Here is a 25,894-nt window from a genome sequence, read left to right as displayed (position 1 = left end):
TTGGGTTTAACTGGACCTCATTCTCAAACACACACAAACACCGGACTAACCCTTGATTATGAGGACATTTTGAGTTTAACTGGACCTCTCACACACACTCTCAAACACACACAAACACCTGACTAACCCTTGATTATGAGGACAAACTGGGTTTAAATGGACATCACTATTAACTCCACACATAGCAGGAGTACCTGTATTAGAGTTAACCATACTAAACCAAATCAACTATTCTACATTAAAGCGTGAATTCACAAATGATTGTGCATCTTTTTGCTGCCACTAAACCTGTAAAAGTAATACGCACACCTAAGGAAATAGTGCTACAATGTGCTGTTGCTATATCAACCAACATATACACATGGTGCAAAATGAACCTTGTTGGAGAAAATTCAGTGATCAAAGATCAGCAAGTTTTACACTTCATAGAAGACTAGTTAAAGGGCAATTAGATGAAGAAATGCAACTAGACAGCCAATAAAAACTAACAAAATTAAACTGAAAGGGCAATTTTTATTTTGCAAATGGTAAAAAAAAGGCTCAACAACAGATCTAATAAGGCCATTATTAGAGATGCACCGATTGATCGGCTTGGGACCGGAATTGGCCGATTTTCACGTGATCGCCGGTCAGTCTGACATATGCCGATTTTATACTGGTCAAACGCACTCGGGCGCCAAATGATTAACATCGCTGAACATCAGCATCACACGTCCACATGGAACGCACATGTAGAAAACCTCGTGAATTACGGCCGTTTCACACCGCAAGCGTGAGAGGCACGTATTTTTTTCGGCGTGCATGTTAACCAGTGAGTGCATCACACCGGGAGCGGGAGCAGAGCGTGAGCGTCAAGCAGGAGCGGCGTGTGAGAAGCAGTGAAGCGGTTCAGAGTCTATTTTTGCTGCGCTGCTCGCACTCAATTAAAGTGAAAGCACACTTTTTTTGATGGGCAAAATAAATATGATTTCACACAAAAAGTGCCCAAAATGCACAGAATTTGCATGTCTAGTGTGTTTTAACAAGAACTGGAGTAGGCTATGTCAGAAAAGAAAATGAAGACTCAAATATTTATAGAAAATTCACCCATTTAAACTTGTTTTTATTATTCAGTTTGGGTAGAAGTATATGGTGTTTTATAAAAAAAAAAATATAGAAAATAAATATTTGTGTGTGCTGTAAAGTGATTAGAAAAAATGAAATCGGAATCGGCTAAAATCGGTATCGGCAGGTCAAACTCGGAAAAATCGGAATCGGCGCATCTCTAACCATTATGGGACTAAAGTGCATGAGGGAGTGTGCCTCAAAATGACCTCAGCAACACACTGGAAATAAAACCAAATTAAATTGCCTTCCAGTAAATGCATGTATTTGTACATTTCTTTCAAAACAGTGTTTTAATAAAAGTAAATAAAAGGATGTCTTGAACACTCTTCTGGCCCAGGAACACTTTAGAGAACAAAACCCAGACATTAAAGGTTGTATCAGCGATTTCAGGCCCAAACATAAATGATCACATTCATCTAATCTTTCCTAACGATCCGCTAGCTGGCCGCCCCATAAGTATGCAGTCCAAAAACCGCGTCTCTGTAGGCAGCCTAGGCTCTGAGATCTGCACACAAAAACAATGGGTTTCACCAACCACTCAAAACCAAAATAAACAGTGTTCCAACCAATCACCGACAGTTCCAACCAATCACCGCAAAATCTCAAACCACAACACCCCCACCTTTTGTGTGCAGATCTCAGAGCCGAGGCTGCCTACAGAGACGCGGTTTTTGGACAGCATGCTTATGGGGCGGGCAGCTAGCGGATCGTTAGGAAAAATTAGATGAATGTGATCATTTATATTTGGGCCTTTTCTGGGCCTGAAATCGCTGATACAACCTTTAATGGAAGGCGACACTGATCTCTCGAAGAACTCTAAGAAGATTTCTTTTTCAACATCAAACCTCGGTTCCTCACGAAATCCCTTATATTTTGGGCCGTTCTTTCTCTCAGAAGAGGGTCCTCTGCAGCCTTGCACTGCTCACACTCTGCCTTTGTTGCAAGGTGTCCCTTTGAAATGTGGACTCTGAAATGTTTCATGACAGCATTCACTTCATTTGGGCTCCATGGCCTTTTCACAATTCTCCTCAATTTGGTTTCTGTAAAACAAACAAACATATACATACACATATGTATACCTATACACCTATATGTATATACATGGAATAACTTTAATATACCCAAATGTTTAAATACCTCTGGAGTTCTCAGTTTCATCCTGATTCATTTGGCTTTTTCCTGAGGGGTAAAAAGCAACAATTAAAATGTATTCCAGCCCTACAATCCAAACAGTTTCGGACCATGTGAAATATCAGCAGATAAGCACACAGGGAAAACTAGTCTCTGGTCCTGTGTAACATGAAAAGGACCACTTTACACTGAATTACTGTGGAAGATAAAAAATAAAACATGAACCCAAAATCAACATGTATCCTTTTTCTCAAATAAATATCTAAAATATATGCGCACACACATACCTGTGGAGCTGTCAGCCTCACCCAGGCCCATTTTTGTTTTTTCTAAGGGAAAAAAAGCAACACACTATTCCTCTTCTCTACACGGCAAACAGGTATATAATATATATAATTATTATTATTATTATTATTATTATTATGTAAATATGAGGGCTCTGAACCAGTTTAAAGAATGAAAACAAAAACTGGGGAAAAACCAGAAACGATTACTTGAAATGACCATTAACCGGTTAATAATGGTGTTTTTTTCCCTTCTTTTTTCTGTTTAAAGGGTAATTCCACCGGTTGAGACATGAATATGTATTGAAAGTGGGTCATATATGTAATAGAATAGTAGCATACATTTCTAATTTGGGTCCTTCTTGGCCGATAAAAGGCAGAAAATGACTTTTTAGTGCTTGTGGATTGTAGACAACAATCCCCATAGTGCATTGCAATGCTCAGTTCCGCAGGCCACTCCCACTACCTACCGCCTGGAAATCATTTCACACAATTTCTAGTGAAGAGTTACTTTGCGAACTAATTATTTGCTTTATCATGCTCGTTAGCTTATACCTGCGTGCATGAAGTTGTCTGGACTTGTGTTCTTCCACAGCTTTCTCAGTCCTTTTTACCGTCTTGTTCATCCATAACGAGCGAATGTTTACACACTTTATTAGTGCAAATATCAAAACCGTAGGGTGAGCTTAACACACACACTGCGTTCCACTTCGTCGTTTCGAAGTATACGAAGTATAAGTATAATATATATAATATATTCTTTTGAATCGGACACAGGCGTTCAACACATCATTTTCAAATTTAATTTTTATATCATTATTTTAAATTACTATTGTCCCAGTTTCAGTAAGGAACTCTTGTAATAAAGTAGCAGTGGTTGGGATATTATATTTTAAGTATCAACCCCACTTAAAAAGATGCAATCTAATCCGGTTTACATGAAATAAGCTTCGAGGAGGTTTAAGTTACGGACCACTATAGCAACACTATGACAGCAAGTCCAGGATGAGCACTGAAGAACCAAACAATCCAAGATCATGCCAAATCATCCACAATCAAATCCCACTAACTGAGTGGCGTACGAAAAACGGACCCCAGTTCCTTACTACCCTTGCATTGAAAACAAGACAGTCTCCAAAGCGTGCGCGTAACTGTATGAGGTTTTGTCGTCAGTTTGAGGATGGACTGGAGTTATGAGGTTTATTCACAAGCTGTTAGCATCGAGTTCAATTCAATTTCTGGTATTAGTTATTAACCAGTATGGTTTCTAATCAAGCCGTTCTCTGAACAATAATGTTTCACAAGTAACGCATGAACAGAAATGTAAGGTTGGATTTTCTTTTTTTTTTAAAGCCCTGGTAAATATATAAATATACATTAAAACATACCGTTGGAACTTTCTGTCTTGTCCTGGGTCAACTTCATCCCTTCTTTGCTTCCTACATTTAGAAAATGAAACCATACTTAAAACTTGACAACCCAAATACTTTGTTTCTGATAATCAGAAACCTGATGTAGTGAATACACTACACCACTGATGCTCACTGGAATTAAATTCATTACATACCGCTTACTCCAGAGACAGGCTCAGACTCTTCATTGTCGTCATCGCTTACTTCTTCCTCATCTAAATCCAGATCAATTTCATCTATAGAAAAACATATTTGACAAACATCCCCATACACCTGCATTAGTGCACATATACAATTCCTAAACTTCCTTATCTAAAGAAATGAGAGGTACTCATTCAAAAAAATGAGGTACTCATTAAAAAAAAACCTCATTGACCTCAAAAACATCTTTTCTGAGTAACCTAATTAGCTTCAAAGTTTTTCTCTACATGTAATTTAGAATTGTCCTGTTACTGTACCGTAACATTATTATTATTATCATATAAAATAAGGCACAAACCTTCGATCTCAATTTCATCAAGAGACTTTCCTTGGAAATTGACAAGAGTTCCTTTCTCCATTGCCAAGAGCAGCTTTGAAATTTTTGCAATTTCTAGTTGCATCTGGCAACCGATAATAGTCTCTATGGACCCGAATGTCGTGGCCCAAAAAGTTGGCTAGTTGATCAAGCTCATTATCCTTAAGATTAAGAACCTGGGACATTGTTGCCACCTGCTTACGGAGCTGTGTAGACCGGAGATATTCTGGGTGCTGTGCACCACACTGACTTGCAAAAAGCCTGATGCAGTCCTGTCCTCTGAAGAAGCTGTTGGGCGAGCACTTCGGTCTTCCAAATAGGAAGGGGTTGTCCCCGTCTACTTCACATGCATCTCTCTTGTCCACAAGAAGTTTTATTGCACGGACAAGTTCAGGGTTTAACAAAATTGCAACTTTTCTCCCTTTCTTGCCCATAATTTCCACTCTGCTGAAATGCTTGGCCATTTTTTGCTCAAATGGAGAGAGACTGACGGCGATATCATCATGGAGCTCAGTCTGGTCTCTTTTCCTGAAACACTCAAGCGTCATTTTTGAAACCTCTCCTGCACGACGTCTATTAAAGATTATAACTTGTGCAAGTGTCACTTTGGCGAGTTCTGCATATGTTTGTGAAGACTCATGATTTTTTAGGCTTTCAAAAGCATCAGCTGATTTTTTCTCTAGGTGCTGGTGGAGAAGCTGCACATCATGTGTGAATGGTATAGTTGATGGTTTGTTGAACTTTGATTTGTTCAAAGTAGCAAGAGCAGCATGGGAGACATGTTCTGCCCATTCACTTGAGCACAGTCGTTTAAATCGCTCTGCTGCTTTTGTCATGCCATCATCCTCTGCTGCGATGGCCCTGCAGAGAATGATGTCACCGATCTTGTTGAGCGAGTGTCCTAACTTCAGCGCAAGGCTTGGTGTCTTATATGAGTGGCTCTTTTCATCGTAGCCAGCAACATCTTTCACAGCCTCAATGACTTTGTAAAAATTGTTTGGCTTCACAGCATCTTCAAAACTAAATATGAAGTATTTTTTTCTCAAGGTTAGCAAGAGTCTGCCCATTTCCCGAACCTTCTGTCTGATGTATTCGGATTTTGTTGGATCACTTCCATGCTTGTTGTAAAGACACTGACTCAACTGCAGTATGAGGAAGTCATTTCGAACCACAGATGAAATGTCATCAATCTTCATGTTTCCCAAAATCTTCCACACCTCCGGAGATATTGCCTGGGAGAATGTTGACTCTGCAATATCAGCCAAAACTAAGACTTTGGCCTTACCAGTTGCTTCAGACTCTGAAAACATCTTTGAAGGGCATCTCCGTGTATGGCGCCACAGCTCCTTGCGAACAAACATGCCTTTACAGTATACACAGTGCACATATGTTTTGGCACTCAGTTCAATGTCTGATCGTCCTGGCCGCCTTCTAACTTTCAGTGGTCCACTTTTACTTTCCATAACCTCTTGATTATGTTCATAGTTGCCTCTGTTTCGTAATTTCTGAAGTAACCTTTTTCTGTCCTGGGAGTGTTTAGGGAGCAAGAATGCAGCAGCAATTTCTGTCTCACTGTCTTGATGCTTTTTAAAGTGGCGGGCTATTTTAGACTGTGGTTTCTTGCAGACATAACAGTAGTTTTTGTGGGTGGAAATAGTGTTTTTGGGGTTTGGCACATTGTCAGTCTCTGAGCTTTCACAAGAAGACACTGCTGGTGTTTTCTTATAACTCTGAAGCATCTCAGTATTGTGTGTAGTAGTATCATGATCATCACAAGTGAGGTCTTCAGCATAACTGGATCTAACCATTTCTTGCTCAGTGGAAGAACAGGGAATGGGTTGTGGTGGCACACTCTTTGCTCTCATAGAAGACTCTGAAAAAGCTGGTGTGGACTTATAATATGGTGGATTGCATATATTGATAGATACACTATCATCACTATCGCTATTTTGTCTAGAGTCCGGGATAAAGTCATCAGAGGAAGATTCTTCAGTGTGTTTATCAGCGTGAGGAGAATACTCTTCATCAGAACCAGATTCTTCAAAGCTGGAAAATTCAACATCTGGCTAAAAAAAAAAAAAAGAGAACAATAATAACAAAAATAATAATACAATAATAGTGTACCCTGCTTATAGTCCAGCACAGTTTTGATGTAACAAACTTGAAAATGTTTATGTAAAAGAAGGTGATGTAAAAGAAATTAACATACCAGTGTCATATTCAGGAAGCAGGTTTTGTGCCATGATCTTGAACATACTGAAAGAATATAAAAATAAGCATGTTTCTTTTAGGTTTTTTACCAGATTACTGCTCATTTTAAAATGCCGAAAACAATAGATATGCCTTTGAAATAATAATGATTTGAATAAAACATTTAATAAAAGCCCATTTTGTTTTCAAACAAAAATGAAAACACATACAAACATATATGAGTGATGCAGATACTGACATTTGCATGTAAGGCCAAGCCATTTTCGACTTGACACAGGTCCACTGCAATCTTCACAAGAATCCAAACTGGAGATAACAGCACTGTGAACTTCATGGTGGCACTATAACAAAAATTATTTATTAAATCAACATATATTGAACATAGCACAACTTTCATTCCAGAGTGTGGTGTGAATGGGCCTCAACAGTTTACGTCTCTGTGACTGAAAGTCACAAAAGCATATCCAGATTGAAAAGTGTGCATATTGGGTCTACAGCTTATCCACAATAAAGAAGCAGCCGACACATACCCAAAGCAACATCTTTTCAACAAACCCTAACCCTGACATGATGGTCCTCGTAGTGGAGAACTGTCCTTACATTTCAGGTCAGTGTCATGCCCATCCCCCAACGCTCGAGTTATGAAAATGAATGAACCGAGCAAGGTACATTTTACTCGAATTTGAGACGTCACAACAGCGTCTTTAAGACGACAGTCCACGTCAACCAGTCTAGCATGATGCCCAACCATCCTACACTTAACATTGCCTGTGTCAAAGAGAAGAAAACAATGAAGGAACATGCACTCACTTACTTTCTGTTTCACTGATGAGGAAGGATTCACACTGCATTCAGTCACAGCCACTGATGTCTCGTCACACAATTCCTGTAATTATGAGAAAGACAGGTACAACACTGAGGCAAGGATGCTTGCCAATTGGTCACCGCAACTAATTCTAGTATCAACCAAAGACTAAATATCTAGTGTCCCTTTCATGGCTCCGTCGTGCACAAAGCAGACATATAAAACATGCAAGGAGGAGGCTGATACATGTAGATCTTGTCTATAAAGTCAAATAAATCAAATACACATCAACATACCATTTCCTTTCCAGTCAAAGCTGAATCTCCTTTCTTTGCAACCATCTTTGATGTGGTCATCTGAAATCAGACAGAGCAATTGTATGCTGTTGTCATAAAATGGTTTCATTCTGATGCATAACATTTAACAAATTAGTATGAACGCGGATGTTATTTATGCTTTCCCTCCTAAAATGACCCTTAAAATATTAGATATTAGACAAGAAAATCTCCCTAAACGCAAACCCCTCCCCGCTAGCTGAGGACAGGATGAATTTTACCAACTAAAAAAGGCCTGTTCAAACTAAAAACTATATATCTATTAAATTATAGGCCTAAAAAATCCTCTCAGTATTAAAGAATAGCAGAGCCTACACCACAGCTTACGCGATAACACAGAGAAACAAAAACAAAAATAATCACTTTCAGAACGATTTTACCAGCTGAGAAACGCTAGAAACCTTGGCAGTAGGGGTGTAAAGATACCCTCATGTCACGATTCGATACATATCACGATACGATATTATAGAGATACTCCAAGACGTGGTAAAAGGGTAACTTTTTTTTTTAACTGTTGATTAAAATGCCTAATTAAACTCTGTAAACTTGATTGTTTCCCCTCACACAGTAATTTTTATTTTGGGTGTACTATCCACAATACATATTGTCACTATCCACAATATATATTGTTGCATTTTTGTATTGCGATATATTGCTTAATTGACAGCCAATCGGAATCAATTCTGCTATAACATGCTTCAGTATATAAGCGGCAGTCAAAGATGCGATCACAATAAACAGAACGTTACCGTCTGCTGGTTGGACCCTAACACAGTTATGGTTGGTGTGAATGGGCCTTAACAGTTTACGTCTCTGTGACTGAAAGTCACAAAGCATATCCAGATTGAAAAGTGTGCATATTGGGTCTACAGCTTAGAAGCAAGCAGCCGACACATACCCAAAGCAACATCTTTGCCTCAAACCCTAACCCTGACATGATGGTCCTCGTAGTGGAGAACTGTCCTTACATTTCAGGTCAGTGTCATGCCCATCCCCCAACGCACGAGTTATGAAAATGAAAGAAACCAATTCCATTTTACACAAAGGAACAAATATTATCCAACAGATTGACTGAATTTATATCAATCTGTAGCCTATAATAATTCCAATCGTAATTTCAAAAGCAGTTATGTTAAAAAAATAGAAAAAAAAAAACTTCATGGGGTTCCATATAGGCTACAGAAAGAGTTTTTAAAAGCATGGTTGTGTAACAAGGTGCGTGAGGTGGGGGATTTCCCCCCTCCACAGTAATCAATGCTATAGCCTAATTCACCAATAGACCACATCAAATATATTATATATTTTTAAAAATATGCAACACGCACGTTTAAACAACAAACAATACAATCTGAACTGGCGCTTCTGCTCCTGTATTGAGAGATAACATGCAGCGCGTTTCAGTTACGATCCTGGTTCCAGTGGCCTTAATACATTCACGGCTTTTCAGAATGTCACAAAGCGTTTTGAGATGTTTTTGAACAAAATATTGATGTTTATAATTAAGTGTATTGGCACACCGAGTGGCGCTACGCATTGTTCTAAAATTGGGTTTTATTCTGGCATGTTGAACTAGAGTTCGACAAACACGGCGGCGCGTTCACTTGAATTTATTTTTTTCTCATTACAGCTAAAAGAACTTAAAAGGCTAGCCTACTCCGCAATTTTTGGTCATACAGATAAGATATCATCTTTTTTTAAACTGTAAAAGGTCTACAATATGCTAACGATAAAACGTTTTCTCGCTCATGTGAACGAACACACTGGAGAAACAAACGTTTGGTCATTTCACAGTGAGTAAATTCATGGCCGAGTGGTAGAACTTACTGTTCGATCATTTAGATGACACGGGTTCAAATCCCGAACAAACTTGAGACTTTTGTAAATTTTATATTAGCCTATTAATGCATTTTATATCCGATTATTAATGCAGAGAGATTTGTCTAGTTCTAAAACTCTGTTACACCATATAGTTTTTGCTTATTTTTATAAAATAAAATTGCCAAGCATTTCCATTTTACACTGGAACAAATAGTATCCAACAGAATGACTTTACATCTGTTTAATAATACCAATCGTAATTTATAAATAGCTATACACTATATATATTTTTGGGATTCCCTATAGGCTACTTCACCAATATACCATATACAATATATAAAATAGAGATATGCAACAGGCACGTTTAAACGACAAACAATAAAATCAAAACCAGCGTTTCAGTTGTTCATTAGTTCCAGTGGCCTTAATGCATGCACGGCTTTTCAAAATATCACAAAGCGTTTTGAGATTATTTTGAATGAAATATTGAAGTTTATAATTAAGTGTTTTGGCACACCACGCCGAGTGGCGGAATACTACATTGTTCTAAAGTCGGGTTTTATTCTGGCATGTTGAATTAGAGTTCGACAAACGCGGCGGCGCGTTCATTTGGATTTATTTTTCTCATAACAGCTAAAATAGCTTAATAGGCTACTCCGTATTTTTTGCCTACATCGTTCAAAACTGTAAACTTTTATTCATATTAGGCTAACAACAACATTTTAGCTGTCGTCTCGTCTCTGTCTCCGGGAACTGCACGTCACAAAAATGAACCGAAAGCCACTTGCCTCAGCTCAGTCACGATAAGAAATCGGCTATGTCTAAAGCCTTTAAATGTCTAAATATTTAATAAATGTTATCTGATTATGTAATCCATCTAAAGCTGAGGTACAGATGATCTACTCAAACATGTTTAGCTATGATGTGAGCGCTTCCCAATGAGGAAAGGACAAGGGGGAAAATCTCGCTCTAATTAAATGTAGGCTAAATCGCCCTGAATTAAAATGTAAAAGCAGATCAAATAATTTATTTGTCGAAATGTTGCTATATTGTTTAATTTAAGTTCATAATTATTCTATAAATGTTATTTAGTTTAACAGCAGCACAATGAAGCACTGTGGTTCGAGGTTTATTTGAATAAAAAAGAACAACTTGTTGAAATTGAATGAATTATTGAAATGAAATATTTAGTAATAAAGTTTCATGACAGAAATATCACTACATGTAGCTTACATTATTTAATTCCTTCATTATCAACACTTTAATAGTCTAATGCTAGAATGGCGGTTTAAGTGTGAATTGCGACTTCTTTTTGTTGTAAGTCAGTCTCAGACTCAGAGAGCCTGTGGGGGGTTGGAGGGACAGTGGCTTTATCGCGTGTGCACAATAGGTGTTAATGTTCCTCTTTCATATGGAGATGTCGGATAGCCAGCCTGATGAGCAGGCAAAGGCTAAATTCTTATAAATCTCTCGGTGTGTCCAAATGTAGGCCCTATATCTTATTAAATTATAAATATTGTAGTTTATTTTTTGTATTTAAAGTTTTCACACAAAATTTCAATTAAAGTGTTCAATCCAGTTGTTTCAACTGGTTTTTATAGAGTTTTAGAATGTTTGAGCACTGTGTATGATTGTCAACAATCTGGCATTATCTAAACATTAACTGTTGACTAAACACGTTCATGCCACAGCAGATACAGAGCTCTTTAATTCGCGATCAACCTCGTTTTATTGTAAAGTGAATTCAACAAGGCATGTTTTGTCTTTGAAGCAACAAAGGCTAAATAATTTGTTTTTTTGGAGGGAGGGAGACAAAATAAACTTGCTAAAAAGAGATCAAGCGTGAGAGAGAGGCAAAGAAAAACGCATGTTCTTAATTTATGTGGCTTTGGACTATTTTCGTTTTGTACTGTTTTAATTGTTTAAAGGGTCATGAAACCCCCCTCTATCAGCTCAAGTCTAGCTCATAATCTTTTTGAAAAATGCAACTTAAATGGGCGTGGATGGCTGTGAGAAGAAGTGAGGGAGTGGGTGTGGCACGGTAGGGGAGAGGGGGAACTGCCATCAGCCAGCAGTGTTGCCAGATGTACGATAATTATCGTATTTGTACAATAATGTTGACCTCTGTGCAATGTACGATCAATAATGAACAATAATCTCAGAGTTTTCAGTCGTTCGTCCAAACACACATCCTACCGCTTCTCTCTCTGACCCCGAATCAATTCGCAGGCTCGCCTGCCTGCACGTACGTACACACACACACACACACACAACACGGTGTCGCCCGGCTCGCACGTCAACACTACACATTCACAAGTCTCCCGCATTAAGCATACAATTGATATATTATCGAAATATCTAAAATGTTCATAACGACCGCTTATTTAAGAAAAGGCAAGTAAAATGAGCAGGGTTACATTTTAGACACACACTCTGAAGGGATAGAAAAGTCCTCAGGACTTGGTACCGCATTACTCGCAAGACGTAACTTGCATTGGTCATCGACAAGGCTGAAGTCCACCATTCTCCAATTCTCGAAGCTCTCTCGGGTAAAATGTTTGCGGCACTTGCGTCCCATGATTGTCTCTCTCCTTTACTACCCGTACGCGACATCACAGTTTGACATGTCTGTGGAAAGATCCACGTGGTGTCATGAATAATTAAGAGACAGTGTCTTCTCATAGGATATAAAAATTCAGTCTCATCAATAATTATGAGAGACCGATGAGTCATCAACGCACTACACTGTGCACTGCCACGTCACAGCCTGCGATGAAGATTTTAAACCCGGAAGACGAAAATAGCTGGAAAAAAATAAAATTTAACCATTTTCGCCCTACTATTAAATCTAACAGATGCTAACATTGTCTTCAATGTTGTTCAACACACATACCTCTGTTAAAATCTCAGAAAATTTGGTTTAGGGTTTCATGACCCTTTAAAGGGGTCATGACATGTTTTTTTTTTTTTTTTTTTTTTTTATTATGTTCCCTTATGTGCAATTATAGTATTACTATAGTTTTTTGTACAAAAAAAACCTTTAAAAATGTAGTGATTTATGACCTTTTCCCACCCTGTTTCTCCCCCTCTGATTCAAACAGTCTGTTTTGGAGGTGTTTCCCCTTTAAGAGTTAAGAGTAAACAAAACGCTTGACATTAAATAAATAAACAGTTAATGAACTCGCTAATAAACAGTTACCTATTTAAGCATCAAGAACGGTAAAACATAAATCAAGTCGGCCAACAGCATGTTGGCTACATTGACATTCGATCTCGGATCGCTTGAAGCTCCGTGAGGCTCGTGTTGTTGCGTTAACCACTGAGCTACCGTCTGAACGCTATTAAATTACGTCTTATGCTCTTCCAGACCCTCATTGATAGCCTAATATATTTCTGTTGCTATGTTTTATGTTGTAATGTTTTCACTATTTATTCAATTTAATTTCAGTATTGTGATTATGAATTCGTTTAACTACAATGTTTCACTTGAATTAATCTGTTACCAGCTTTCAATCGCTCTGAATGAGCCGCGGCGCGGCGGTAGATTACGCAATAGAGAGAATAAACGGACACCTTTCAAAGTCTGTGATTGTAGCGCCTCTTAGCGGTAAAAGGCAGCAAATACACATCCAAATTTTACCGCCGCTCTTGTTGAGTACCAACTGTACCCAAAGCAACATCTTTTCCTCAAACCCTAACCCTGACATGATGGTCCTCGTAGTGGAGAACTGTCCTTACATTTCAGGTCAGTGTCATGCCCATCCCCCAACGCTCGAGTTATGAAAATGAATGAACCGAGCAAGGTACATTTTACTCGAATTTGAGACGTCACAACAGCGTCTTTAAGACGACAGTCCACGTCAACCAGTCTAGCATGATGCCCAACCATCCTACACTTAACATTGCCTGTGTCAAAGAGAAGAAAACAATGAAGGAACATGCGCTCACTTACTTTCTGTTTCACTGATGAGGAAGGATTCACACTGCATTCAGTCACAGCCACTGATGTCTCGTCACACAATTCCTGTAATTATGAGAAAGACAGGTACAACACTGAGGCAAGGATGTTTGCCAATTGGTCACCGCAACTAATTCTAGTATCAACCAAAGACTAAATATCTAGTGTCCCTTTCATGGCTCCGTCGTGCACAAAGCAGACATGCAGAATTTTTTAAAATAATCTGCATCATATAAAAAACTAACATTCATGAAATACAGAACATGGTTGACTTTCAGTGATAAAGTCTTTAAGAGACTCACCCTTAAACGCCAAGGCCAAGAGGAATCCCCATAGTTGTATGTGACCTCCTCATCTGGAAAGATATGTCTTATACTAAACAGACACAGGTGTGGCCTTCCGTCAACAATGATTGTCTTGACTTTGCAATTTGGATTTTTGTCATCATCATTCACCAGTCGTCCAAGCGAATGTCCACTGTCCTCTTTCGTTGCATCTATGCTGTGATAAAAATAGTGCAGTAAGAAACTTAAAACATAGACACACACTGAAACATACGGTTCTAACTGAACATTTGGGTTAGGCTAACCTTGGCCTATTTAACCTATATTCAAATACACATTGTGAAAGTTAACTTGACTTCCTAAGAATTTAATAGGTCAGATGATCCACTTAAGGTAAAAAAAATAATACCAATAACCAATAATACCAATGAACAATAACCATTTTATTGATTATCACTAACTAATAAGTTCCTAATGTTATGAGAACACTAGCAAATCTGCTTTTGTAATAGTGCTGCACGATTAATCTTATCGCAATCGTAATCACGATGTCAAGCCTGTGCGATTATATGGCGCAAAATGCTGCGATTTTATGTAAAATAAACAATGGGCTTAGGGATGTAAACGATTAATCGACGATCGATTAATTGTCGATAATACATTAATCGGTCAAACTGATCGATCATCGATTAAGCAGGTTCATGCGCGTGTGTGCTGCTCAACCGCTAAACATGTAAGCGAGCGCGCCGGAGTTATGTTTGGGACTATTTTACACCTTCATCATGAAGGTGTATTTGCGTGTGAATTCGCAGCCTTTTGTTTTGTGCAAATGTAAGTTGTAATAGTTTATTATGTGTGCGCATTTCTATATCTGATTTATCTCATATAGGATGCATTTGGTTAAGAATTGAAGCGTGATCTTTAGCGCGCGCTGCTCAAACGGCAATGCATGACTAATAATGACTATTGGAACTGTCATATTACATTATAAAGAGAACAATATTGTAAAAAAACATTGTGAATTATTTGGGTTCAGTTGCTGTGTCGCGTTGTTCCAATAAGAGCGCGTGCACAACATGAGTCATTCTGAATGGCACGTAAGTTCAAGTTCACTTGTGCATTCACGGCATTTTGTGAAGATATAATTTGTAATATTATGTTTATTTTGTATATATCTGACTAATCTCATATAGGTTGCGAACGAGCTAGCAAAGTGCTCAACGGTTATTCATTCAGCGCGCGCCACTCAAGCAGCAATGCACGACTAATAACGATGATTAATTTGGGACTGTCATATTAGATAACATTGGAACACTAATTTATTAAATCGTTAGTTGCCGTTTTCAGTGCGTTTCAGTGCACGTCCACAACACATTCTGACAAGCACGCATCTGAGGCGGCTTTGGTGACACGTTGTATTAGTCGTTATATTTCATTTAATTATCAATCACATCGAAACATTTTACAATCCTACTAGCCCTTTATTTAGATTAAAAACCATTCTCATTAATTTGGTGAGGAACATAGCGTTTTGAGCAGCATTTGCAAACCCTGTCATGCTGTTGGCCATATGCCACAGCAGCAGACGCATAATTGATTGTTAATTTAAATGACGATCGATCATGGGAATTTGTGAAAATTGACATCCCTTCAGTTCTATAATTGAAGTTTCCAGGTCTAGTAAGATACTGTTGGCTTTCTCAGACCAAGGGGGATTATAAGTGCTGCTGCTAATGTTTCAAGTTTTTCATACGAGTAGTTCACCAGATAGATTATTATATGAAGACTTAATATAGTTTAGGCTAAACCTACCCATAGATTTTTATTTAAAATGTATTTTATGTTTCTTAATGTTTGCAACAGGTGAGCCAGTGCACAATTATTTTTTATGTATTTTAATTTTCTGTGCATAATTTATTTTGTTAAACTACATAAATGCCATTCTGTACCGTATCCCAACTGTTACAATAAAACATAATTTGAGCAATATAACATGCATTTTTATATATAAAGCAATATGTTGCTTTTTATGTTAAAGCCACTATTGATACCATGAGAAATGTACATTCTCAGGAAAATAGCCGCTTATCAGTTAATCGTTAATCGATCGATAAGGTCAATCAATTAATGAATGAATCGATAATTTGCATCCCTAAATGGGCTGTTAACGCAATTAACGCAGCATCTGTTATTTTTTGTTATCCTTTGGCTAGAGTTACATGATAATGCTCTCATGCGATTGCTTAAAACCATTCATGCGAGACAAGTCAAAAGAGAGCGCGCTGAATGTCCGACTGTGACACACAGAAAGACACGCGCCAGAATACAGTTCTCTTTCGCGCTTGAACGAACAACAACACACAATTATGCCAAAATGTCGTTTGTCGAGTATCTTCATAACATAAGAGCAGTCTTATGATGGACGTATAGAGTTGTGAGAGGATGAGGCGCATGTGAGATCCGCGTCTCTGTCAGCAGCGGCTGCTCTTAAAGGGCCGGCAGCCAAAGCTTTCTGTCAGTAAAGTTAATCACAGAACAAAGGGGACAGAGAAAATTACTCACTGCTCTTGACTAAAGAACTTATGTAGCTTTAATAAGGATTAGTCTATTTATTATTTATGCAGCGCAGAGCCGCAGACTGTTTGATAACTTTATTAAATTTCTGCATACCTGTTAGACAGGAAGGGCACAGGTAAATATGACATGTCATTTATTATGGGTTTATGTGAGGATTATTTGAAGTTCACTTAAATTAAAAGCCGTTATATTTTTTGACGTCTAATAAATGTTTTTTTTTTTTTAAATTATAGCTTTCAATTGTAATGATGGAATCACTGTAATGTTGGATGGCTATAATTAATGTTTTAAATGGGGGTGGATTAATTTGTATCCAGACATCAATGGCTTAGATGATATCAATCATTTAGTTGTTGTTGCTAGTTTGAGTTGAGAAATACACATTTCAGAATTACAATCTGTGTGTGCATTTTGCTTTAGAATCAAGCAAGTTGACTCATGAAACCATTTGTTTATTATATCGCAATCGCATATTCCAATTGCAATATTGACCTCAATAATCGCAATATGACATTTTCCCCAAATCGTGCAGCCCTATATTGTAATAATAATAGTAATAATAATAAATCATAATCATAACTGTTTTTATTAGAATGACATGCAACTAGTTTGCTCTGAATATGAACCAAAAAAGAAACAGCCAGCTTACCAATAACGTGTTCCATTCCATGTGAAGTCAAACAAGTAGTTGCCTTGAACATCTTTAACATGTTTACTTTGAGAGAGAATCCCACGGTATTCAACAACAAAGGTGGATGGTTCAATGTGCTCAAGTGCAAACACACCTCTCCCTAAAAGGGCAAAATAATATATAATAATACAAATAAAACATGAATCCAAGTGCACTTATATGTTACACAGCTAACCAACCTATCCTTTTAAAGAGTTAAATCCTGTAAAACTGTGTAATGTAATATGAGGTGCAGGAAATAAAAAAAAAAAAAAAAAAAAAATCAAGCATTGGTTTTCACTGTGATATAGCCTACTAGTTGAATTTGGTTACACTATTCTCTGTATACATAGTTTTATGTATTTATTTTAAAATAATAATAATAAAAAAATTGTTTAAAGTTTTTTTTTTTCATCTCTTAACCTTTATGAAAATGAGCGGCTTACCCAAGGGTAAAATGTGTGAATGTGAAAGATCATGTCCAGACTGCCAGCAATAGGCCTACTTTTCATTCTTACAAGTGCATGCCTACTTTATGATTTGATTTGCCTGCAGTCTGAACATAGTCAAATTGCCTTGTGGTGCACAATTTACCTTTGAATGTGTTGATTTGTCGTCCCTCAATGAAGGCTTTGTCTTTGCCCGACAATATGTGTTCTTTTGCATCCTGCTCAGGTTTTATTCTCTTCTTTCTTAACATGTTGACTGAAAACATTCCAGACAACATAATTAGTATGTATTTATTAATATAGATAGATGCTTTATATACAGTACATTCTTGTCAGACTGTAGTCTATATCAATAAATACAACATTTTACACAGAAATAGTTGATCAGTGAGGTTTTGAGGCTTGTTACTTTTGATAAGAAACAGTCTCCGATTTCAAATTCAGTCCATTTTAATACCATTTTATCACTCTTTAATGTGGCGCCTCAGATCAAACGAAGCTAAACTCGTTACTTAGAAAAATTAACTATAGAGAGAAAGTTTTAGAAAATGTTACATGTATAACAACAGTTTTACATTAAAATAATAAATGTAAAATCGAATTGGAAATAGAATCGTAAGCATGTGAATTAAAATTGAATGGAATCATAAAATGTCTGCTAATATCCAGCCCTAAAATGAATCAACTAAATATTTTTGGCAAGTCATTCTAATGACAGTAACGTTACATTAATGAAAGTATACTTTTACATTAGTTTCATTTCTGTTTATTTAATATATTTCTGTATCTTACTGTATTAAACTGTAAATTCATCTACTCAACTTTACCAGTCATCATGATGACGACATAGATTTGATTTATTTCAAAATGTAAATTAAGTCTCTCAAGCATCCATGGAGATGTATCTTTCATCAACTAATACTTGTATGTGTCTATGAACAACAAGAGAATTTCGTTTAAAGGTATTGTAGACAAAACAAAACAAAACAAAAAGCGTGAATAGCATGTGCAAGTTGTTTGGAGACGCCATTTTAACTGCTTATGGACTTATATTAGCCCGATTAGTGGCCACGTTTAAAGTAATGTAGGTTAACTAACGTTATTAAAAACTGTCTGACTCATGACACTTAACTCCATAAAGGTAGAATATATAAATAAACGCACTTACCTTCCTCGTGATAAAGTGAAAATCTCCCACTATAGCTCGTCAACTTCGCTCGAATTCTGCTAATTAATCTTTCATGATGATGATTAAACTTCTGATTAATCACACCGTCACACCACACGTCTGCGATAGAAGATCAGAGGCGCAGGCGCGCTGACTTTGACGGATGTGAAATGCAGCCAATCACTGACGAGGATTCCAGCAGCCAATCACTGACGAGGATTCCAGCGTTCCACCAATGAATCGCGCTTGGGCGTGGTCTGGGTGTATGAAATGTGTATGATACTGCAGTAGCGTCGAATTTCACATAGAGGGAGATTATACACTCTGAGCGACTCTGAGCATACACCGTCACACACTGAAAAACGGGTACAACGGATTTATAAGGACATATTGAGAAAAAGCGGGAGGTGGTTAGGCGCAGCGTGAAATGCCTTTCTACACTGCTCGACTTATGAGGACACTAGTGCTGTCCTCGTAGTTACGGCATGTCCTCATAGAGTCGGTATGTATCCATGGTTTTTGTCCTCATAATCCGGTCGCACCAACACACACACACACACACACACACACACACACACACACACACACACACACACACATTTTTGGGATATGTTATTGTGAAAATCATATAAAAAAAGATTAAAAATATCTAATGCTGCTGCTTCATCTAGTGGACAACAGTGCTATTACAGCCTACTTATACAATAGGCCATGTTTTCATATAATTTAATCTACACACGCTCATTCTGATGTAGATAGAGACATTTGGAACTTCAGGAGCCAATGTGACTCAATTGTCACTTCAATAGACGATTTTTGACTAAATGTTATTGTAAATGTTAAAATAGTGAATTTATAAAGTCTAAATATTAATTATAGTTGAGTAGTGTGACAAAATGACTTTTTTTAAACAGCAGGGGGCAGTAAAATACCACTTATTGGCTGTTAGCCTTTTTTCAAGCTGTTATAGCTGTTCTTGACCTTTTTTTAAGAAGCTATGAGCATTTATTGAAAAGATATTGGCTTTCGGTCAAGGCTACATATTGAAGTGACCCTATTATAGTCATCCAAATGAAGAAGTTATACATTTTCCTATAATTATTGTTCTAGAGAGTACAGAGCAATAGATGAATTTTGACAAAATGTGATTGTAAATGTTAAAATAATGATTTAATAAAGTCTAAATATCAATTATATATAAAAATATTAGAGAGTAGTATGATGAAATGACAGCAGGGGGCAGTAAAATACCACTTATTGGCTGTTATAGCCATCCAAGCTGTTATAGCTGTTATAGCCATCCAATTTACACTCTATTATAGCCATCCAAATTAAGTAATTATACCTTTTCTGATAATTATTGATCTAGATAGTCCAGATAATTGTACTGCACTGGTTTTAAACATTAAGATTTAAAAATTATACGATCATAGATGGAAAAGACCATTTACAGCCAATACAGGCAATTTACCATAGGAAATGTATGGTTTTAAAGCTTTTCAACAGTTATAGCGCCACCTATTGTCCGATCTCCATGAAACTTCGCATGATTCTTCACAATGGTATGACACATATGCTCATCAATTTTTGTGAAGTTCTGAGTTTTTATTTATGATTTATAGGCTTTTGAGTGTGTTTTGACACACCCCTTTTATAAATGACCCTGTTATAGCGAAGCAAAGGGCAAAGTTCAACTTTTTTTCGATAATTATTGATCTAGAGAGTCCATAGAATTGTCCTAGACTGGTCTGGTTCCGATCGGGCGAAAAACCAGGGACTAGTTCGCAAAAGTAGGTTTTTAACATATTCGTGAATATTTAATGAACGGTTTGATTGACAGCAATGGTTCTAGAGGCAAAGTTGTTCAACATGAGGAGATCTATCAAATGATATGCATATTGTGGGGATGTGTGCAACACCACGTGATTACAGAGCCGTAAAACTCGTTAGCGCCAACTAGTGGCCGATTTCTTTCAAAACTCTTACAGACCTCTTGGGCCATGAGTCGAACATGCCCATAGAGTTTCGTTCCGATCGGCCTCCGTTAACCTCGTCTCACAGGTGCTCAAACTTCATTGGCCAATGGCGGCCATGTTTTTTGAGATACGCCAATATCCTTTTACACATACATGGCACCTTGGACCAAGACACTGCATACCAATTTTCAAGTCAATCGGACTAACGGTCAGATGGCCACACCCCCTTTTATGTTTTTTTAATGTTATAGCGCCACCATGAGGCCAATCACCGCGTTTTTTTTACTGTGACCTCGAATTGAGCTCATACACATTTGTACCAAGTTTGGTGAAAATATTTCATTTCGTTCACGAGTTATACCCATTTTAGTAAAATTAGCTCCGCCTCCTTCGAACGTTTGGGCACTCCCTAGCAACCGTGAATCGAAATTTCAACTTTTTTTCGATAATTATTGATATTCAGTGTCCAGAGAATCTTTCTGCACTGGTTTGGTTCCAATCGGGCAAAAAACCAGGGACTAGTTCGCAAAAGTAGGTTTTAGACAAAACCGGAAATAGCGGAAAAATTTGCATACCGGAAATAAAATCCTTGAGGCCTTTTTTGTTCTGCTTGAGCCAAGGATTCCAATGATATAAGACACTTGATGCTGGGACACAGGGTTATTGAGATTTAAGGAAAATAGTGCCATTTTTTTGTTTTTTGTGCTATAGCGCCACCTATGGGCCAATCGGGCTCATATTTTGATAACCTCTCCTCGATTTCTGTGCTACCTTAATCCCAAATATCAAGTCTCTAGCTCTTACGGTTTGGTCTGCACGATGCGTTTTAGGGCGGAATAATAATAATAATAATAAAAATCAGCACAATTACAATAGGTTTTCAGCACTTCGTGCTTGAACACCTAATTAAAGCTGCAAGCAGCATTTAGCGGTGTTCAAGCAGTTAAGGCCTTTAAGGCCGTTAAGCACAAAAGCATCAAAAGACATTAAGTTTTATGTAGCAAGCATTTAACCATTGACATCATAGATGGAATAGACCATGGTTTAGCATGATTTACCATGATATACCAAATTTAGTGTGATTTTTCATGATCTACCATGTTCCAGTATGAATTACAATGAATCTAGCATGATTTACCACAGTTTACCATCATTTACCATGTTATAGGATGATTTACCATGATATACCACATTCTAGAATGATTTACCAGGATTGTAGCATGATTTACCATGATTCATCACATTGCTAGCATGATTTGCCATGATCCACCATGTAATAGTATTTTTTACTATGATTTACCATGTTTCTATCGTGATTTACCATGATTTACCACATTGCTGCATTGATGTGAAGGGCCAATAAAAATGAAGTGATAAACTCTGACAAAAAATGATTGTGTTATAATAGTTAACATGGAAAAACTGGTTTGCTTTAGTGCTGTGATTTACTGGTGAAAATCAAGTGTGTCAAAATGAAAGTGAGCCAATAAGTGGTCTTCTACTGCCCTCTGCTGGCCACTGTACTTATTAATAAAGTGTTTTCACAAGTGCTTTTGCATTCATATGTAGACATATGCTTACACACACACACACACACACACACATGGGATATGTTATTGTGAAAATCTCTTTTAATGGTGTATAAGCATGCATTTCACATATTTCTTTGTGATGTAATAATATAAAACTATATTAAAACTAATAAAAAAAAATTGCTTTATGCGTTTGTTTGTTAGCCAATGCTGAAAGCTGATAAAAAAGATTAAAAATGTCGGTAACACTTTACAATAAGGTTCATTTATTAAACATTAGTTAATGTATTAATTAACATGAACTAACCATGAGCAATACATTTGTTACTGTTTTTGTTCATCTTTGTTAACACTAGAATGGCCACGACGGTCATTTTGACCGTTTTGAATTTTATATCTGCAATAACTTTGTTGAAAAAAAAAAAAAATCCTGCTGGTACCTGACTTTTCCTAAAAGTGTCTGTATTTTCATTTAAAATGTTTTTAATATAAATTACACATAAGGCAAACAAACAAATGAACATATTTACCTATTTCGGCCATAGACGGTCATATTGACCGCACTGAATTTCACGGTATTCTTTTGTTACATTTCTCGCGGTTGACCTTTGTCTATTAGGAAAAAATCAGAAGATTCAATTGCAAAATGACAGATATGTTTATTGAGAGCTGGTCAGATGCTGGGAGAGTTAAGGTGTGCAAATGTCCGGTATGAAGCCCTTGGCAGCACAGGGACGCTGGAGTGAGTGCTGAACCAGGAGTGCTGAACACGGGATGACACACGGAAAACGTATACAGGCAGGGAACAAACACGCAGGAAAAATCCACAACGATCTGACAAAGGGCCTTTCTCAATCTGTGTTCTTGTCTGTACTTGTGTCCTTGTGTTCTTGTGAAACGTCATCTTTTGTGGCCCAAGTACTGTCCCAATACACAAGTTTGCATTTTGGCAAGAACAGTTAAAAATCCCGGATGTGTTCTTGACACGCCCATTTTACCAAGGATGCATCGGTTGGTAACTTGTGTTGACTTGACGGCAGAAATATCCCAGCATTCAATTCGGCATTCGAGGAAGGAGAGGCAGGTCAATACAGTATTTCGTTTTTCTACAATTACGTACACTATTTCATCACTAAATTCACTTCTGAGAACATTTGATGCGAGAAATCAACTGTGTAGATTTCAAATATTGGCATTTTTACGAAAATGTATGGCTAATCGAAAATGTGCTCAAACGTTTTCGGAAGTGAGAATCTCCATAAGCGCCTGCGGGTGTAACGTTAGCTATCGAGCCAACCGGCCAGTTTGCTCACAGACTCGTTTTTCCCCACAGCCAAGAGACCATTGCAGCCTGGCTGTTATCGTCAATAATTCTCGTTATGTTTGGGTACTGCAGACGGACACACCACAAGACGAGAAAGGAGACAGCGAATTCATAAACCGTGACATTGTCTCTCTCACTGTCAAAAGAATATCTAAATAAGATACTTTTAGTTGTTATTATCTTGTTCTGAGTTATGTTGAAGGGATATGGAAATATAGCTCTGTTGTGAATAGGCCCTATGCATTCTTGGTCTGTGCGGGGGTATTATTGCGCAATACCAGCAAGAACACATCGTCTCAAACTGTCAGCAGCGTTCTGTGTGCTCGTTAGCTTGTGAGTTCATTCTTCCAAGAACAACTAGCAAGAGCGTTCTCCCCAAGAACACAAGTCCGTTCTTTGCATTCTTGGTTTTGAGAAACACCCAAAGACTAGGCGAGAACAGTAACACTGAAAAGGGTCGAATCGCTGATCAGTTGCAGCTGGCGCCTTGATCAGAGCGCACGTGCTGATAAGCTGCATTGATCAGCGACCACGCACACACACACACAACAAGACGAAAAAAGGAGACAGCGAATTCATAAACCGTGACATTGTCTCTCTCACTGTCAAAAGAATATCTAAATAAGATACTTTTAGTTGTTATTATCTTGTTCTGAGTTATGTTGAAGGGATATGTAAATATAGCTCTGTTGTGAATAGGACCTATGCGATAATTACGGGCTACTGATATTATTATTTATAAATGTATAATTAAACTTTTTAAAATGTACAGTTTGGTGTTGTTTTGTTTTTAAAAGATATCCTAATACAACAAATGCATTAATCTCTCAATTGGGTATTTATCATTAAAGATATAGAGTTTGCAATCTAACGGTCAAAATGACCGCTTGTGGCAGTTCTAGTAGTTATGGAATTCTGGCACTTCTAGTGTTAACGTTAGTTAATACAAATCCAGCTGTTCATTGTTAGTTCAGGCAAAGAACGTATATTGACAAGAAGTGAAAGCCAATAGAACGTTCCATTGCAACACCAGCGCCCAGCAGCAGCCCTACGCGTCCGCCATTTTGGGGTGAAAGCGACTCGGCAGTCATATATTATACATATATTTAGTCCAGTGCAGAGGTCATTTTTAGGTTGAAATAATTAGGTGATTATTTTAATTCACAACAGTTAACGTTATATCCGTTAAAAAGAAGTTGCTACTAGGCTTTTCCCCCACATAACTTGAGACAGGGAAGTTCAAGGATTTAATTAATTATATTAATCTCTACATTAAGTTTGACAGGTAAGAAGAATAAAGTGATGTAAGTTCATAAAGTTATAACGTTAGACCGTTTCCCAGGAGGTACACATAACCTTACATACAAAAATAAGTTCAATGAAATAAATGAATTCAGCAAATAAATGTAATTGTACTAAAATGTAAATGTTGGACAATAAATATATAACAGCAATAGAATAGCTTTACAGTAAACTGGTTTTTTTGCAGTACTATTTTATATTAATGACCGTTAAAGCAAGCCTATGTAAACAAAAAAACACAGATAACGGACACAGCAATGCATCATGTTAAGATCATCATGTTTGTAGCACGATCCAGGGGATTAAAACGTACAAAATATATTTCAGGCCTAGTGGAGTTGGTAACTAATAATAGTAGTAAATGTGTAAAGTTGCATAAAAATGCAAGAAAAACTACCTAAAAAACTGTTATCTGTGCTGTTGCCCAGTAACTCCAGTTTGAATTTTCACCCCAAAATGGCGGCCGCGCCACCTAGTGGCTGTTACCAGAAAAGCATCGGAGTTTCGCCTCTTGTTCTTCTATACTCTTTGGTTCAGGTTAGTTCACAGTGCATTAACTAATGTTAACAAGATTTTAATAAAGTATTTGTAAATGTTGAAATTAACATTAACAAAGATTAACAAATGCTGAAGGAGTATTGTTCATTCTTAGTTAATGTTAACTACATTAGTTAACATTAACTAAGAATGAACAATACTCCTTCAGCATTTGTATAATGCTGCTGCTCCATCTATTGGATAACAGTGGTATTACAGACTATATACAGTTGAAATAAATGAATGGAATTTTGGTTTTCACTTATATCTCGGGAACGAGATAATGAAAAAATTATCTAAAGATTGGGGGCGTTCCCGAGCCCCGCGACGATAGATTTGGATCAAGAACCCCGAGAGAACCTTACCATCAAAATTTGAGCGTGCAGCGACTTTCTGTTTTCGAGTTATGAGTGAATTTGTCCTTGGGGGGCGTGGCCCAACGTTATACTTTCGTTTTCAGCCTTCCTGTGACACAATTGTAAATAGTAATAAATAAA

At 37.4% G+C, this 25,894-nt stretch overlaps 2 protein-coding genes across 4 annotated transcripts in view; both read right to left on the bottom strand.

The window, feature by feature from the left end:
• Positions 1 to 25,894, bottom strand: part of rnf121 (ring finger protein 121) — a 227,693-nt gene that overhangs the window by 104,822 nt on the left and 96,977 nt on the right. The window lies entirely within an intron of this gene.
• Positions 1,859 to 4,522, bottom strand: LOC130073635 (uncharacterized). Of its 2 annotated transcripts, none has more exons than XM_056239152.1 (5): positions 4,434 to 4,522; positions 4,090 to 4,170; positions 3,911 to 3,961; positions 2,245 to 2,286; positions 1,859 to 2,147 (listed from the first exon to the last, which is right to left on the bottom strand). In XM_056239152.1, exons 1-5 carry the CDS (start codon positions 4,492 to 4,494, stop codon positions 1,924 to 1,926), a joined length of 459 nt encoding a protein of 152 aa, XP_056095127.1. In that variant the 5' UTR covers positions 4,495 to 4,522; the 3' UTR covers positions 1,859 to 1,923. The 2 variants fall into 2 exon arrangements, with proteins under 2 accessions (XP_056095127.1, XP_056095128.1); XM_056239153.1 differs by lacking the exon at positions 3,911 to 3,961 and adding an exon at positions 2,526 to 2,567.

This window comes from Rhinichthys klamathensis, unplaced genomic scaffold, assembly GCF_029890125.1.
Source record: "Rhinichthys klamathensis goyatoka isolate OS25496 unplaced genomic scaffold, OSU_Roscu_1.1 h1tg000554l_1, whole genome shotgun sequence".
Lineage (NCBI taxonomy): Eukaryota > Metazoa > Chordata > Actinopteri > Cypriniformes > Leuciscidae > Rhinichthys > Rhinichthys klamathensis.
The sequence above is the reverse complement of the archived record's forward strand: the minus strand, read 5'-3'. Positions and strand labels throughout refer to the sequence as shown.

Excerpts from the sequence above, each read along its gene's own strand:
- LOC130073635 (XM_056239152.1), bottom strand. The coding sequence starts at position 4,494 with ATGGAGAAAGGAACTCTTGTCAATTTCCAAGGAAAGTCTCTTGATGAA. Across the intron at positions 4,171-4,433 it reads TGATGAAATTGAGATCGAAG|ATGAAATTGATCTGGATTTA; the intron begins GTTTGTGCCTTA and ends GTTTTTCTATAG. Across the intron at positions 3,962-4,089 it reads GCCTGTCTCTGGAGTAAGCG|GAAGCAAAGAAGGGATGAAG; the intron begins GTATGTAATGAA and ends TTCTAAATGTAG.